The 14203-nt window shown below is 37.2% G+C and overlaps 1 protein-coding gene across 5 annotated transcripts in view; it reads left to right on the top strand.

The window, feature by feature from the left end:
* The window catches only part of arhgap42a (Rho GTPase activating protein 42a), a 42080-nt gene that overhangs the window by 21327 nt on the left and 6550 nt on the right, over positions 1-14203 (top strand). For 3 of the 5 annotated variants that reach the window (XM_058415845.1, XM_058415846.1, XM_058415850.1), the window contains 16 exons: positions 103-204; positions 298-408; positions 2748-2852; positions 4135-4264; positions 4981-5081; positions 5239-5348; positions 5605-5664; positions 7498-7576; positions 9903-9942; positions 10038-10100; positions 11626-11700; positions 12270-12354; positions 12438-12496; positions 12630-12735; positions 13284-13443; positions 13650-13806. In XM_058415845.1, coding sequence (XP_058271828.1) covers positions 103-204; positions 298-408; positions 2748-2852; positions 4135-4264; positions 4981-5081; positions 5239-5348; positions 5605-5664; positions 7498-7576; positions 9903-9942; positions 10038-10100; positions 11626-11700; positions 12270-12354; positions 12438-12496; positions 12630-12735; positions 13284-13443; positions 13650-13806 — 1543 coding nt within the window. The remainder of the gene's footprint in view (positions 1-102; positions 205-297; positions 409-2747; positions 2853-4134; positions 4265-4980; positions 5082-5238; positions 5349-5604; positions 5665-7497; positions 7577-9902; positions 9943-10037; positions 10101-11625; positions 11701-12269; positions 12355-12437; positions 12497-12629; positions 12736-13283; positions 13444-13649; positions 13807-14203) is intronic. The other 2 variants (XM_058415847.1, XM_058415849.1) reach the window with 1 other exon arrangement.

The raw sequence follows: 14203 nt of genomic DNA, 5'->3' as shown, positions 1-14203 counted from the left end.
TATATAACAGGGTTTTTTTTCACAAGACATTTATCTTTGTAATTACAGCAAAAGGAAATTCCAGTTTTGTTATCAACATTATCTCTTTTTTTTTTCTTGAAGGAGGGAAAGAAGAAATTTGACAAGGAAACAGAGAAATATTATACCCTTCTGGAAAAACACCTGAATTTGTCCTCAAAAAAGAAAGAGTCCTTTTTACAAGAGGTATCATTTTATAACGTTTTTAAATTTATTGTTTTATATAATCACCAGGTCTGATTATTCATTTCTTTTTTTTTTTTTTTGTCTCTTTCTCAGGCAGATACCCAGATCAATAAGGAGCGACAGATGTTTTGTGATGCCTCGCTTGAATACGTCTTCAAGATCCAAGAAGTGCAGGAGAAAAAGAAATTTGAGTTTGTTGAGCCGGTGAGCGTGGGAAAAACAACTCCCAAATTTGTAATAATTCTGGCTGAACAGCAAATAAGCAGAGACACACAATTAATCACACTGACGAGGATAAACATTTTCTGACGATGAATGAATGATTCCAAATCTGTTATTTTTCACAACTTAGTTCATTACTATCTGAATCCACAGCCAATGAAAATGCAGTGCAAATCTCATTAATTTTCGGCGCATTAGCTGTATTTATGCTAGCAGTGTGTTCCTGGGAAGTTCATTCATTGAATCATCTCAGTTTCATAGTCGATCCCACTGAACAGGAATACACCCAGAATGGGACCCCAGTTCATCACAGAGCACCAAGCACACATTCACACACATCTAAGGAATATTAGTGCAGCTATTCCAGCTAGTTGAATGTTTGTGAAATCAGAAAATCTGAAGGAAATCCACACAGATACATGGAGAACACTTGAAATTCCACCCAGAGAGTAACCTGAGCACATGGCCACACCAGAGACCCTGGAGCTGTTAGACAACAATGCTATTAACTGCATTGCGTGCCACATTTCTTGGAAATGACGTGATAAAAATAACACATTTATCAACGATCAAATGGCACAAGACGTCAATTACGGCTAAGGAATAAATTTAAACATCTGTAGATTGCAAGTTCAAAACTACACCCATCCATGGTCAAGAGACTCACTAGTATTACTATTGTGATTTGTGTTACTTCATTCCACCAAAGAGGACAGTTATCTTTGAGATTACGTGAACAAGAAATCATTATCTGAAGATAACAAGAATGAAACATGCATGTCCTCTGTGGATTCCTGTCTGACGTAGTGAGTAAGGTTGCACAATGATTTCAAGTAGAGTTCAGTTATTTCCAGACTTTTCCATTTTCCTGTAAATTAATAATCAACCATAATGGGTAAAAAGCAGTGAGTGAAGGAAAGTGCTCAGAGCGATGGTTCTTTCTTTTGTGCTTTCGGTACAAGGACACTAAACTGTACCTTTCCATACCATTGGAGTGTTACCTTCAAAGGGGACATATATAGTTTATCATTACTGTGTGTCTTTTGCATGGTAATGTGAATAGATTTTAGGTACATAATTGGATTTTAAGGACCACTCTTTGTTTAACTGTACAATATGTGCATTTTTTATATAATAAATACACATTAAATGTATAGAAGCTGTCATCTTGAGAGCCCTACTCCAGTGACAAGGAAAGGCACAATTTAGTTTTGAACGTGTGCTATAAATGACACAAAATCGGTTTAGTGACTCTCTGACTTTGTGACACCTCAGTAATCCACCTGAACATTACAGTGCGAAATGAAACCCTTTCTATCTTCCATGCACTTTATTGTTTATCACTTGCATGTACACTGGACTCTGACTGAGGGTTAGAACTGATATCAGACTCTGTCAGTGTATGGTATGAGCAATATCTCCCACTACATCACTGTATGATTGCATACAATGTTTTCACTCTTTTCATTTTTATTGTTTTTTACTTTGCATTAAACATTAATAATTTACAGTACTGCATGTGCAACATCTCCCACTGCATCTCTTTTTGACTGCATACATTGTTTACAGTTTACTATTATTTTTACATAGAGCACATTATTAAACTTGTCTGTGGTCATTGTTTACAGTTTTGTACTACATAAGAGTTCACTAGTATTTTTGCACTGAGTTGCATTGTATATAGATGCTCAAAACTCCCTTTATGCACTAAAAGCTCTTAAAGAGGACAGTTAGCACTTTCCTACAAGTGTTCAAGCTGCCTGGTACAGTATGAGCAGCAGTTCAAAAAAAAAGATGTGGTGGCTTCACACCATGTCTCAGAGGAAACACATGCTAGCCTTCATCCTTTGCAGTTGGTAGCTGTCTTGTGACAGAGAAAAGCTGGCTGGTGGGTGGTGACTGGCAGATGACCAAACTGGAAAGAAAACATTTATTGGAGTTTATTTTAACTGAACAATGTGCTTCTTTCTTTGTCCCGCCTACAGATTTCCCATCTGTCACCTAACTGACCTATAGTAATCTATAAACATGAACGAACAAATACGTCACCATGTAGCGAAAGGTTATGAGCACAGCCAGCATGGACAAGCTGAATCATTTGTTGTTTTTCTGACATAAGGCTAGTATGTGGTCGTGCTTACACTAGAACATGTCCTGTAAATTTCACCTCATGTGTTTATGGGTGAGATAAACTTCCATTACTTGTTAGCTGGCAGTGTAACCAGTTCAAAAGAGATGTCAAATACCAAACATCTTCATTCTGAAATTTCTCTCCCTCCCTCCCTCTCTCTCTCTCTCTCTCTCTCTCTTCTTTCACTCAGCTCCTGGCTTTCCTTCAAGGACTATTCACATTTTACCATGAGGGTTACGAGCTGGCGCATGAATTTGAGCCGTATAAACAACAACTTCAGTTCAACCTACAGAATGTAAGTCCATGTTTCACACCATGCCACACAAGATACAATAAATTAAAAATGAAAGGCATACTGTATATGTCACAGTTCTCACACACACACACACACACACAGGAAGCAGAGAGCAAGTTCAGTGCCACTTTAATCCAACACAGGCAGGCAGAAGGTAAAACGTAACTCAGGCAGACTGTGAACTCAAGCAGGCAGGCAAAAAAAAGGCAAAAACAGGCAGACTGGCCAATATTCATAAGAGAGGAGACTAGTGGCTTTATCCAGTGCAGTCTTAATACTCGCCGTTGTCACTGACGAGTGAGCGCTTTAAATAGGCGCCGGGTAAATTAAGTGCAGGTGGCGCGATCCATAAACAGGTGACTGTGAGCGAGGTAGTGCTGCTAGGACCGGCATGCCCGTGACAGTATAAGAGACTTGTGCCGTATAACAATTTTTTCATCCCTACATGCTATTAAAGTGCACCGATATCCAGTGACCTTTATTACCAGACCTGCCGATTTTTGAAAATCTAATTTAGTTTCACAAAGTTAGAATCAATGTTAGTCTTGCCTTAATAAAATGAGAGATGAGCGTATGTGAAGTGCGCCATTTTGAAATCTCCGGTATGAAACGACACATCCTTTAACACTGAAATTCATCTGAACTTCCAGTTCAGAAGAAAAAAGGATGAAAACATTTACTTAAAAGATTAAATTAGTCCACTGTTGGTAATAATAATTAGATGGTAATGATGGTTACTCTGATTACTCGGTTAATCAGAATGTAATAAATAGTGCTCTTTGGTGTTTTCCTGCCATCTGTGTTTTCCTGCCAACTTCAGATGCCTTCAAAGAATTTGAGAGAAAACTGGACATCACTGTGGACATCAGGAAACTGATTTCTAAAAGGAACATTTAGAAAGTACCAACAGATGTGTTCTTCATTGTAGCTGCTATTAAACAGTTCCACTGCATAGCTGATAATAATATTATCCCCAAATCTAGTTAAACCTGAAGGGGTTCACATGGTTATTTTTTTTTTCTTTTTTCTTTTTAGACTATTGGTTCTGGACAATTCAATAGTTTATCTGATTTGATTTTTTTTTTTATTCATAAGCCTCCTGTACAGTGTTATTTATTGATTTGAGTGGACATTGAGATTCATTATCGATCTGGCTGATCTGCTGATAGGATTCACTGATTAGATGAAAACAAATTTAGTACTTTCAATATCATCCAACGATTCATTTTAATGTTTCTGTGTGCTTCCTGAGCCAGTAATTCATTCTCTTTTCTCTTTGAAGACAAGGAATAATTTTGAGAGTACCAGACAGGAAGTGGAGAATCTGATGCGAAGGATAAGGTCAGCAGAGCAGGACTTCAAAGCTCCAGGACAGTGGACTATGGAGGGCTTTCTTTATGTACAGGAAAAGCGTGAGTATCTCTGTATTATAATAATAAGAAGAAGAAGAAGTGCAAGAAGAATATGATTATTGTGATCATGATGATGATGATTTTTTATTGTTATTGTTATTGCCCACTTTTCTGTGTTTAATAATGCCTGATCTACTATTGCTGGGTGATATTACAATATAATATTAATGTTGTGATTAGTTAGTTAGCTTGTTAGTTAGTTATGTTTACAATTTGATTGGAAGCAGCTGCTTTGATAGATGTTATGCTTAACCTTGAAATCTGTTTTTACAATTTTATGAAAAAATTGTAGATGTAGCCATTTTTTTAATGGAACTGGACAATTGTTAGTATACCTGTATATATTGTGATACCTAACAGAAATTTTGATAATTGTAATACACTGTTTTTGTCCTATAGACCATCCCTTCTCACTACTTCCATAAATACCTCTACGGCTAAACATCAAATTAATACCTCTACCGGCTTAAATACCCCCTCCAATTTAAATTTTCTGTTCCCCCCAACAACCACTAATGCCCCACTCACTGATAAATGCACCTACATCCACAAAAGGCACCTTCAGTGCTAAAAGCCCCCTTACAAACTCCCCCCACAGTAAATGCCCCCACACTCACAAATATCACTTTCATGGCTAAGAGCTCCCAATGTCTTTCTTTCTTTCTTTCTTTCTTTCTTTCTTCCCGTGAACATCTAACCCTCCCCGTGTTTTAAAGGTCCCCTGGGATTCACATGGAGTCGGCACTATTGCACATATGACAAAGAGACTAAAATGTTCACCATGAGCAGCTCTGAAATCAAATCTGGCAGCAAACAGGTAGAACAGCGTATTTATAAAATAAATCTTATAAATAAATTTATAAAATAAAATACATCTTTTCTTTTTGCTTTTAAATATCTATCATATATCCAAGTCATACATTTTCATAGTACTTTCCTATACTGAATAAGTGACTCTTGTGTACTTTGTGAAGAACGGCCTGGTTCTGAGTCCACCTGAAATATTCAAGCTCAAGTCATGCATCAGGAGAAGGACAGACTCCATCGACAAGCGATTCTGTTTCGATATTGAAGTGGTGGAAAGGTTTGTTTTCAGTTTCTGCACTTCTGCATGTTATAGCACATTTTTTCTCCCTCAGTTCCTTCCAGACTTTCGCGAGGTCATTGAGGACATTATGACGTTTGGTTTTAGAGGGTGTGGTAGAGATTTTTAAAAAATATATATATATATATTGCATTTTCCACTTTAATGTTTTCCTTGGCAACTTTAGAAGTCTCTCAGGGACTCCAATCAACATTCTTTTCTCTACTTCCTTTCTTCTTGCTCTACATAACTGAAGAAATAACACTTGTCAAGGGATTCTGTTCAGTTCTCTTCAATGTTTCTATAAAGTCCACCGGTATGTCCGATTTTTCCTGCTTTGTGTTGTGATTGCACGTGTGCTCCCACATGCTCCCAGCTCTTTCACATGCTGTGCTTAACTTTTACACCTTTCACCTTGCTACTTGCTACTAATTGTACAGTCAACTCCAGAATTATTGGCACCCTTCATGAAAATGAGCAAAATTGATATAGAAAATAAATAATATGCTGACCTTGATATGAGATATATGCTTGGTTTTATTTCAACACATTACTAATTTAGATTGGATAAAATCTTTTTAGGTAATGCGAACGCAGATTTCAAAATTATTTGCACCCACTGCAACAAGAGTAGTTGAAGCTTTGTCTAGAATAACAGCACCAAATCACTTCCTGTCATATCTAACAATAAGATGACGTTATTTCACAGTTCACAACTGCACAATTGTATTTTTAGATTGTTTTCACACTTGGTGGTTTGTTGTTTGTTTTTTCAACCAACTGCACGAGTTTTGCTTATCGGAAGTGGACATAAGGCTAGAGGAATGCAGCCATATTTTAAAAAGTACTGCTGCCAGTATCAAAGAGGAGTTTATCAAGACAAGCAAGAAGTGAGATTAAGCATGATTTTTTATCTAATAACCGATCAAGTCAAGAGTTCAGGGATAAGCAAAATAAACAAACATGGCAGCCAAAGCGTTGTGATGTTAGAGAGCAATATAAGGAGATTTGCATGTTGAGAAAATACTGTTTTATTGCCAGTACTCCAACATTGCAGTATGAAAATAACAATATGTCTATTTTTCGGGGCATTCACCACTATGCAGTGAGATGATAACTGTGGCTGCATACAGAAGTCACATGAACAGCATTTTCTCTTGAGGTAGCTCAGGTGGTTAAGGCTATGTTGTTGATCAGAGGATTGGGGTTCAAGCTCCAGCACTGCCAAACTGGGTCCTTGAGCAAGGCTCTCAACCCTCACTGCTCCAGGGGCGCTGTATCATGGCTGACCCTGTGCTCTGACCCTAACCTCCAAAGTTGGGCTATAAAAAAGAAAGAATTTCACTGTGCTTTAATTTATATGTGACAAATAAAAGGCTTCTGTTCTGTTTTCAGCCTCAAGTGTTACAGCAAAGTCAATACTGGATAGGACTATGAAAAGCATTGTTATTGATAGTTCTCATCATGTGAGCTGTTTTATCTTCATGTGTGTAGTGTAAACTCATCCTTATGTTTGTTTCAGTTCATAGTTTCAGTTCAGGATTTTAAAAAAAAAAGGTACATGGCCTCGTCAAACCTGGCTGCAAACCACTGATTTTGTGTCTCACAACTGTTTCTGTGTTCAGTTGGTCATACACTGGGTTTCATTATTTTACTGAAATATTAACCTCTTGGCAGAGACCTCCAGGTTTCAGGCTACAGTTTTCTGTTACTTAGCTGGATCTGGCAGTGCATTTAGTGAACTGCTTCCTCTTAGACAGCATGTATTTATGATTTTAAAACATCACCATCACAATAATCTAGTAAACTGGAACGTTTTTAAGAAGTGTCAGTCATTTTCTCCAGATGTTTGAGTGGAAGGTTTGAATTATTGTGTGTAATGTTTAGGTTATATAATCGGTGCCGATAATCCTGAGTTGACTGTATTTTGGAGTGATGCATCAAAAACATTACAATCACTACAGTGCAGTTTGTTCTTTGGTGTTTTTTTGCTGCTACTTCTTTGTTTTGTTCTTTGTGCTTTTGTGCCGTTCACTATTTAAACCCGGATCGAACTTGAAGTACATCCAAGTTTCTGTTGTGCACCAGCTCGTGTTGTTGTGTACCAACAGTTGCAGTGCCTCTGTAATGTGATTATTTTGTTCCTCAGGCATGGCATCATCACCCTGCAGGCTCTGTCTGAATCCAACAGACGTCTGTGGATGGAGGCCATGGATGGAAAAGAGCCAGTAAGAACACATCCATTACACCAATCCCATGCTGTACAGCAGAACAGATTATGTTTATCTGTGTAGCTCAAATCACAGTTTATTTAGTTAGAAGTTATTATTTTTTGGAAGGAGTCACCAGTGGCGGCACTTTGTATGAGTCAGGCGTAAAGCGATTCCTTTAGGATTTCTGCCACGTAAAAGACTCAGGACAGAGAAGCTGAGGAACAACTATTTAAGCAGCTATACATATTATTTATATAGCTTCCACAATACTATAATCTGATAAAAACTATAGAGCATCGACTTTATAAAACAAATTACTACGTGTTTTGTAAGTGGAATAAAACACATCTGGAATTCATTAGTTATTCTAAGAGCATTTATTATCTCCTTTAATCATTTCATTATATGTAAAGTATTTCACCGTGACATATTCAGAGGAAAACATTCATTGTAAACATTGTAAGAGATAGCACAATGCTTTTAAGTTTGGCTTGAATTTCTCAGCCATTCAATAAATTCCGTACAGGGCAAGTAGAACCAGGAGTGTGAGGTCATCCCTTTATTGTGTCAAGATGTGTTTTTATGGTGGTTTGTCTCTGTAGTTTCCGGTACTGTTGGGACAGACTCATAAAAAGGTTCAACACAATTAGCCAGAGTCCGGTTTGTCTGGGTGATTGGTTTCTGAGCTGTTGAGAAGTTCCTTCCTGTTTCTGTTAAAACATAAATAGATGTACAATGGATATAAAAAGTCTGCACAGCCCTGTTAGAATGGCAGGTTTTTATGGGAAAAAAATGAAAGAAACCAAGATAAATCACGTCATTTTTTTCTCCCCCTTAGTATATTTTACTCTTGTATGAAAACAATGGGTAATTTTTATGGAAAAATAGAGGGAAAAACGGTTTGCCTAAGTATGCACACCGCTATATGAATACTTTTGATTTAGTTAGTTTTCCTAGTATAAGAATATTTCCTTGTATACTAAACAAGATTTCTAAAATAGCCCTAGTTTCTGTTTTAGTTCTTAGTAATTGGCAGAGCTCAGATTTTCTTTTGCAGGTGTTAATGAAGAGGAAACAAGTAAAAACTATTAATAAAAATTGTCAGATGCTAGAATCGGTTGTAAGACAAATATATGCAAATATATGCTGTGGCTGATAGTTTGGGCATTTGAGGCAAAACTAGCACTAGAAAAGGGGCATTTATTAAATGAATATTTAAATATTTGTTTCTTCAGCTTACTTCATTGTTGTTAAATTATACAAAAGTAAATCAGGATCTGCTAAAGTATGTCTAGTGAAACCAGAGAGAAAAAAAGAGGAAACGTATAAAATGTCAGTTTGACTCTGAAAGGGTTTCACTATTTTATCTTTAAAACTATTTCTAACTATTTAAAACTGTTTCCTCTTTAAAATATTTAATAAAAAACATTAACTGGCTCATTAACAACAGGCACAGCAGCCCCCCACCCCCCTTTTAATTCATGCTAGAGCAATCAAATTATTTTATAATATGTTAATAAAGTTCTAAATAATACTTACAAATGCAGAAATATTTTTCAATATTTCAATATTTTTTGTCATTTTCTTGTTTAAGTACAGTATAGTGGCTCATCCTTAAGCTTTTTAATACAGTTAAATGAACAAATAGTAAGAGAACATTTTAGTTCAAAATATAAATTCTTATTGAAGAGGTGCAGAATTAAAGAATTCTATGCATTGAAAATTCATAGAATTGGTGAGTGTAAAGACTGTTGGGACAATGTGGAGGTAGATATGCCAGCAAAAATAAATGAAATTACAACACAACAGGGCCAGGAACTTGCCTTTCATTTGCCAACCATCCGTACGATCTAAATGGGTCTCGACAAAACAAATATTTCTGCAAGCACAGCTGCTAATGGTTTACCATTCAGTTAGATTATTACTTTTATATTTTTAGCAATGCAGGAAGTCAGATTTGGCCATGGTAGAAATAAAATTTGTTAACGTTAGAGACCGTTTTAATAAGGTTTGTTTTCCTTCTAATCTTTATCAGTAGACAGATCAGACATGCTGTGTGGAAACCTTGAGGCCCGGGAAGAGAAGATGACAGACCTGTCTGTTTATATTTCATTCATGGCTCTTTATGGTTGTGAACCTTTGATCAGTCAAGGCGATGGTTAGGCTGGATTTTACCCATAATAGTTTAACTCTAACAAAAAAACCCACACCAAAGAGAAAGAGCTGACTGTGGGTTTGATTTGCCTGAACACTGTATTTCAGTTGTGTATTAATTGTTGTCTTGTAGCATATATAATGTGGTTGAGATATATTTAATAGTGTGACGTCTCGTGATCTACAGATTTACACACTTCCGGCACTTCTGAACAAGAAAGAAGAAAGTAAGTTCACTTCTCTCATATAATCAAATCACATATTTCGAAATGTTCAAACAATTCCAGGTGAATGTAACACTTTTTCTCTTTTGTGTATGCAGCATTCCTAAATGAGGCGGGGTTTAACTTCGTCAAGAAGTGCATTCACCTTGTAGAGACAAGAGGTGAGACTGATAATTACATTCCCAGATGAATATCTCTTCTCTTCCTGTATAAACATGCATGCTTATACTTGTGTTGTGATTCGGATTTAAAGGAAAGGTTTACTGAAAAATCAGTTGTACAACTTTTTCCCTCCTTACCCCAGTTGTAGTCGATGGAACAGGACATTTTTGATGTTGGAACTTAACTTGTAATTGGAATCTATCTAACCCCAGATCTTCTCTGTAAATATCTGACCTCAGACCACACCCAAGCTCTTCAGTGATATCACACAGATGTCCTGATGCGATTTAGGACACAGTGTAAACTTACTACAGTCTCTAAACACAAACAATGCAGGAACTTCATAGATGCAGCGATTTTGAGCAATTTGTCTGTCACAATTTTCCCTCATTCAGATTTTAGTAGCTGTTTTTGGGTAAGACAGACTCACATTACTCAAGTTCAAATTCCGAACATTTGTTTTTTAATGCAGAACATTGGTCTTGGCTGATTGATGACAGGGGGTATGATGTTGGGTATGGGGGATTGGGGGGTTGAATCCCACCTGCATCTTGTGCATGCAGAGTTTGCATGTTCTCCTCATGCTTTGGGGGATTTCTCTGGGTACTCCAGTTTCCTCCCCCAGTACAAAGACATGTATCTCTAAATTGTCCATAATGCATGAACATGTGTGTGTGTGTGTGTGAGATTGCACCCTGTGATGGGTTGGCACCTGTCCAGGGTGTCCCCTGCCTTGTGCCCTGAGTTCCCTGGGATAGACTTCAGGATTCCCTGTGTGCAACCCTGTGCAGAATAATCAGTAAAGCAAATTGATAAATGGATGATTGACAGCAATCTTTGTAGTAAGGGAAAACTGGTATAAAATTATTTTTTTCATCAGAGGATTTGTTTTTTTAAATAGTGACGTAAATAGAAACTGTAAAATAAATTGTTAGCTAATGTAATGTAACAACTCTTGATCCTTGACCTAGTGACCTGGCATGATAATGTTTTAGATAAAGCCTAGAAAGCACTTCTGTAAATTGTTTTGAATAAGGGAGTCTGCTAAATGCTATAAATTTAATAACATATTCTTAGCTAGATAAGTAAATTAATGCAGACTAAAGGAAATGAAGAGCGTCTCATTTCTGAGATGTGTGTCCTGATGTCATTCTATTTAACGACTTTATATAGTGTCTTTCTTTTCTCTCAGTATGTTCTAACTGCGAGGTGAAGAAAAGTCCGCACTGTGCTAGCAGTAGCCGGTTTCATGCTGCATTTTATTTAGCTCAGTTTTGTTTCACAATGATGCATGTTCATGATACTGAGAAGATCGTTTTTGCACACTAGTTCAGAAATAGTGTGTATTGTCACATTCTTTTTTTTCTTTTTAAATGTATTTTTCACAAAGTTTAGTGACGGTTTTCTGTGGCTGTTGAGCCTAGTTGAATAAAAAAAAAACTTTGTCCACCCTTACAGTGTGTACATGATATGGCATTTCTTCCTCTCATCCCTGTAAAAATATTTTTTCTTGTACTTTCCCAGGTATCCAAACGATGGGTCTGTACAGAATTGGAGGTGTGAACTCTAAAGTGCAGAGGCTTATGACTTCCGTGTTTGGTAAAGCATTTAAACTTCTTCATCAATTCTTTAGCATTTATTACTGTTGTATATTATGTTGCAAGCTTATAGGGAAATAATCAGTGATAAACAATGACATGAAGCAGATTTACTGTTACCATCCTGAGGCTTTCTGTAACAGAACAAGTTCCTGTACCTGGTATCGCTTACACTCTAGCAGTTATAAAGAGTTTTTCCTTTACCAGGCCCTTTTTTTCCTCTCTCTTGAACTCAATCAGAAAATTGCAGCTGATAATGGTACAGAGAAACCAGAAAGGGTGAAGTCTTCTATCCTGAAGAGATCTTTTTAGAGAACTGTATCAATGATAATGTTTTTCTTGCTTAAATTAAACATTTTTATGTTAAGATCATATGGAGTGTCTGCTGTACAAATCACTCTGAATCAGCTGGTTAATGAAGAAATAGTTAGATCAGGCATATTACTATAAGCCAGTGATTGGCTTTCAGCCATAACTATTGCCAGAACTGCTGTTACAGAAAATGAATCCAGACCGTCTTGTTAATCCCTTTTATATTCACTATTCATTTATTGATGTTTGTTCTTGCAGCCGCTAAAGCTCCTGCAGACATGGACCTCGACCCGGACACTTGGGATAATAAGACCATCACCAGTGGACTGAAAAATTACCTCAGGTTAGGAAATAATTCGAATAAATCTTAATTCATCAGTTGAGATCAAAAGCATGAGTTGATAATTCAGCTGCTTGTGCCTGCAGGTGTCTGGCTGAACCTCTGTTAACCTACAGACTTCACAAGGACTTCATCATGGCAGTCAGTGAGTTCTAGCTGCCCTAACTTGTTCCTCAGAGCATTCCAAATGGGAAAGTGGAAAATGAATGTTTAAAGCATTGCAGATGACTTTAACCACCTAAAATCTTCACCAAAAAAAATGTTTGTTGCATTTTTAGAGTCAGACGATCAGAACTACAGGGTCTGTGCAGTTCACTCTCTCGTGCACAAGCTGCCAGAGAAGAACAGAGAGATGCTGGACATCCTGATCAAACATCTGCTTGTGTAGGTGACAGAATTATGCAACATGATTTCTTTTGCTAGCTGTTGAGAATTATTGCCCGTTTCTTGGCTTGACGTAGCAGAAACCTGCATTATGGGCTCAAGAGAAGGCATTTTCTGTGGGGGCTTGGATAAACAGTGGAGTTAGTATAATAAAATCCAGCCTTGCTGTAAGAAAAATCTAATAAAATATTGTAATAATGGTTTCTATTAACAGACTGATGGAAACATTGGAATCAGTAGGCATATTTCCATTAGGAAGTGTATTTTTTATTCTAGCTGGTGGCCATTGACGCATTACACTCTTAGGGTCTGAGGTTATTTGTAGCATCATAAAGGCTTCTTGGCTTTGTCTTTCTGTGGAAACTGTTTAAATGCTCTATAACAATATATCCTTTTGTGGGATGTTTAAAAGGATCCCTTTGTGAAACTAGAGCCTTCAGCAGCTCAAAGAACCCTTGACGGACCCTTGAAGTATTATAATGCAGTCTACATTCACAATTTGTACATCATCAGTAGTGGAAGCTAATTTCTTTGTGCATCGTTCACAGCGTTTCCACGCACAGCCAGAAGAATTTGATGACGGTATCCAATCTCGGTGTGATCTTTGGCCCTACGCTGATGCGCTCCCAAGAGGAGACCGTGGCTGCCATGATGAACATCAAATTTCAAAACATTGTGGTGGAGATTCTCATAGAGAACTACGAGAAGGTGAAGCTGACTCATTGTTGGTTGGTTTATTTAATTAAACATAACAGCAGGTGTCACTGTTTAGCAAACACATAGAGGAGAATTCATAACCGTCCTGCCGCATAGGCTGACAACAGTGTCTTTGTTATCAGACATGCTTTTAGGTTTAGTGTGATGTGATTTATAACAGCAAGCATACTGAGTATAATTTCACTGATGTTCCTCAGATCTTTCATCAGTCTCCAGATCCCAACGTGCCTCTACCTCAGCCTCAGGCTCAGTCTCGTTCCAGCTCGCGCCGCAACAAAGCCATCTGCCTATCCTCAGGCCCGCGCAAGTCCAGAGGCCTGTATACGCCTGCTCTCTGCCTGGCTGATGCTGACAGTGTGTATCCATTTTCAGTCTCACTTTCATGATTTGCAGCTGTATTTTTATGTCTTTATGCCTTTCGGGTTGTCTTTTCACCCATCTATATTTATTGTTAGAACAATATCTTAAATCATTTAATGATTTATGTAGGATTATCATTGTAACCAGCAGATGAACTGTTTAGAATTGATCCAAAGAAATGTCTGAAATAGATTTCTCTAAGAGTATCAGATTTTTCATACTATAAGAACAAAAAGACTTAGTAGCAAAGCTATATACATGTTCGAACTCTGATACATTTTGATGAATATGACCATCTGTTTTTACACTAGACTTTACACTAAGATTGCTCTTCCAGCATTTACAGAATGTTACATATTTTTAAGGTTATATTTAACTATGGGAACAGTAA

Source organism: Hemibagrus wyckioides, linkage group LG18, assembly GCF_019097595.1.
Source record: "Hemibagrus wyckioides isolate EC202008001 linkage group LG18, SWU_Hwy_1.0, whole genome shotgun sequence".
Taxonomy (NCBI): domain Eukaryota; kingdom Metazoa; phylum Chordata; class Actinopteri; order Siluriformes; family Bagridae; genus Hemibagrus; species Hemibagrus wyckioides.
This window is presented reverse-complemented; position numbering and strand designations above follow the sequence as displayed.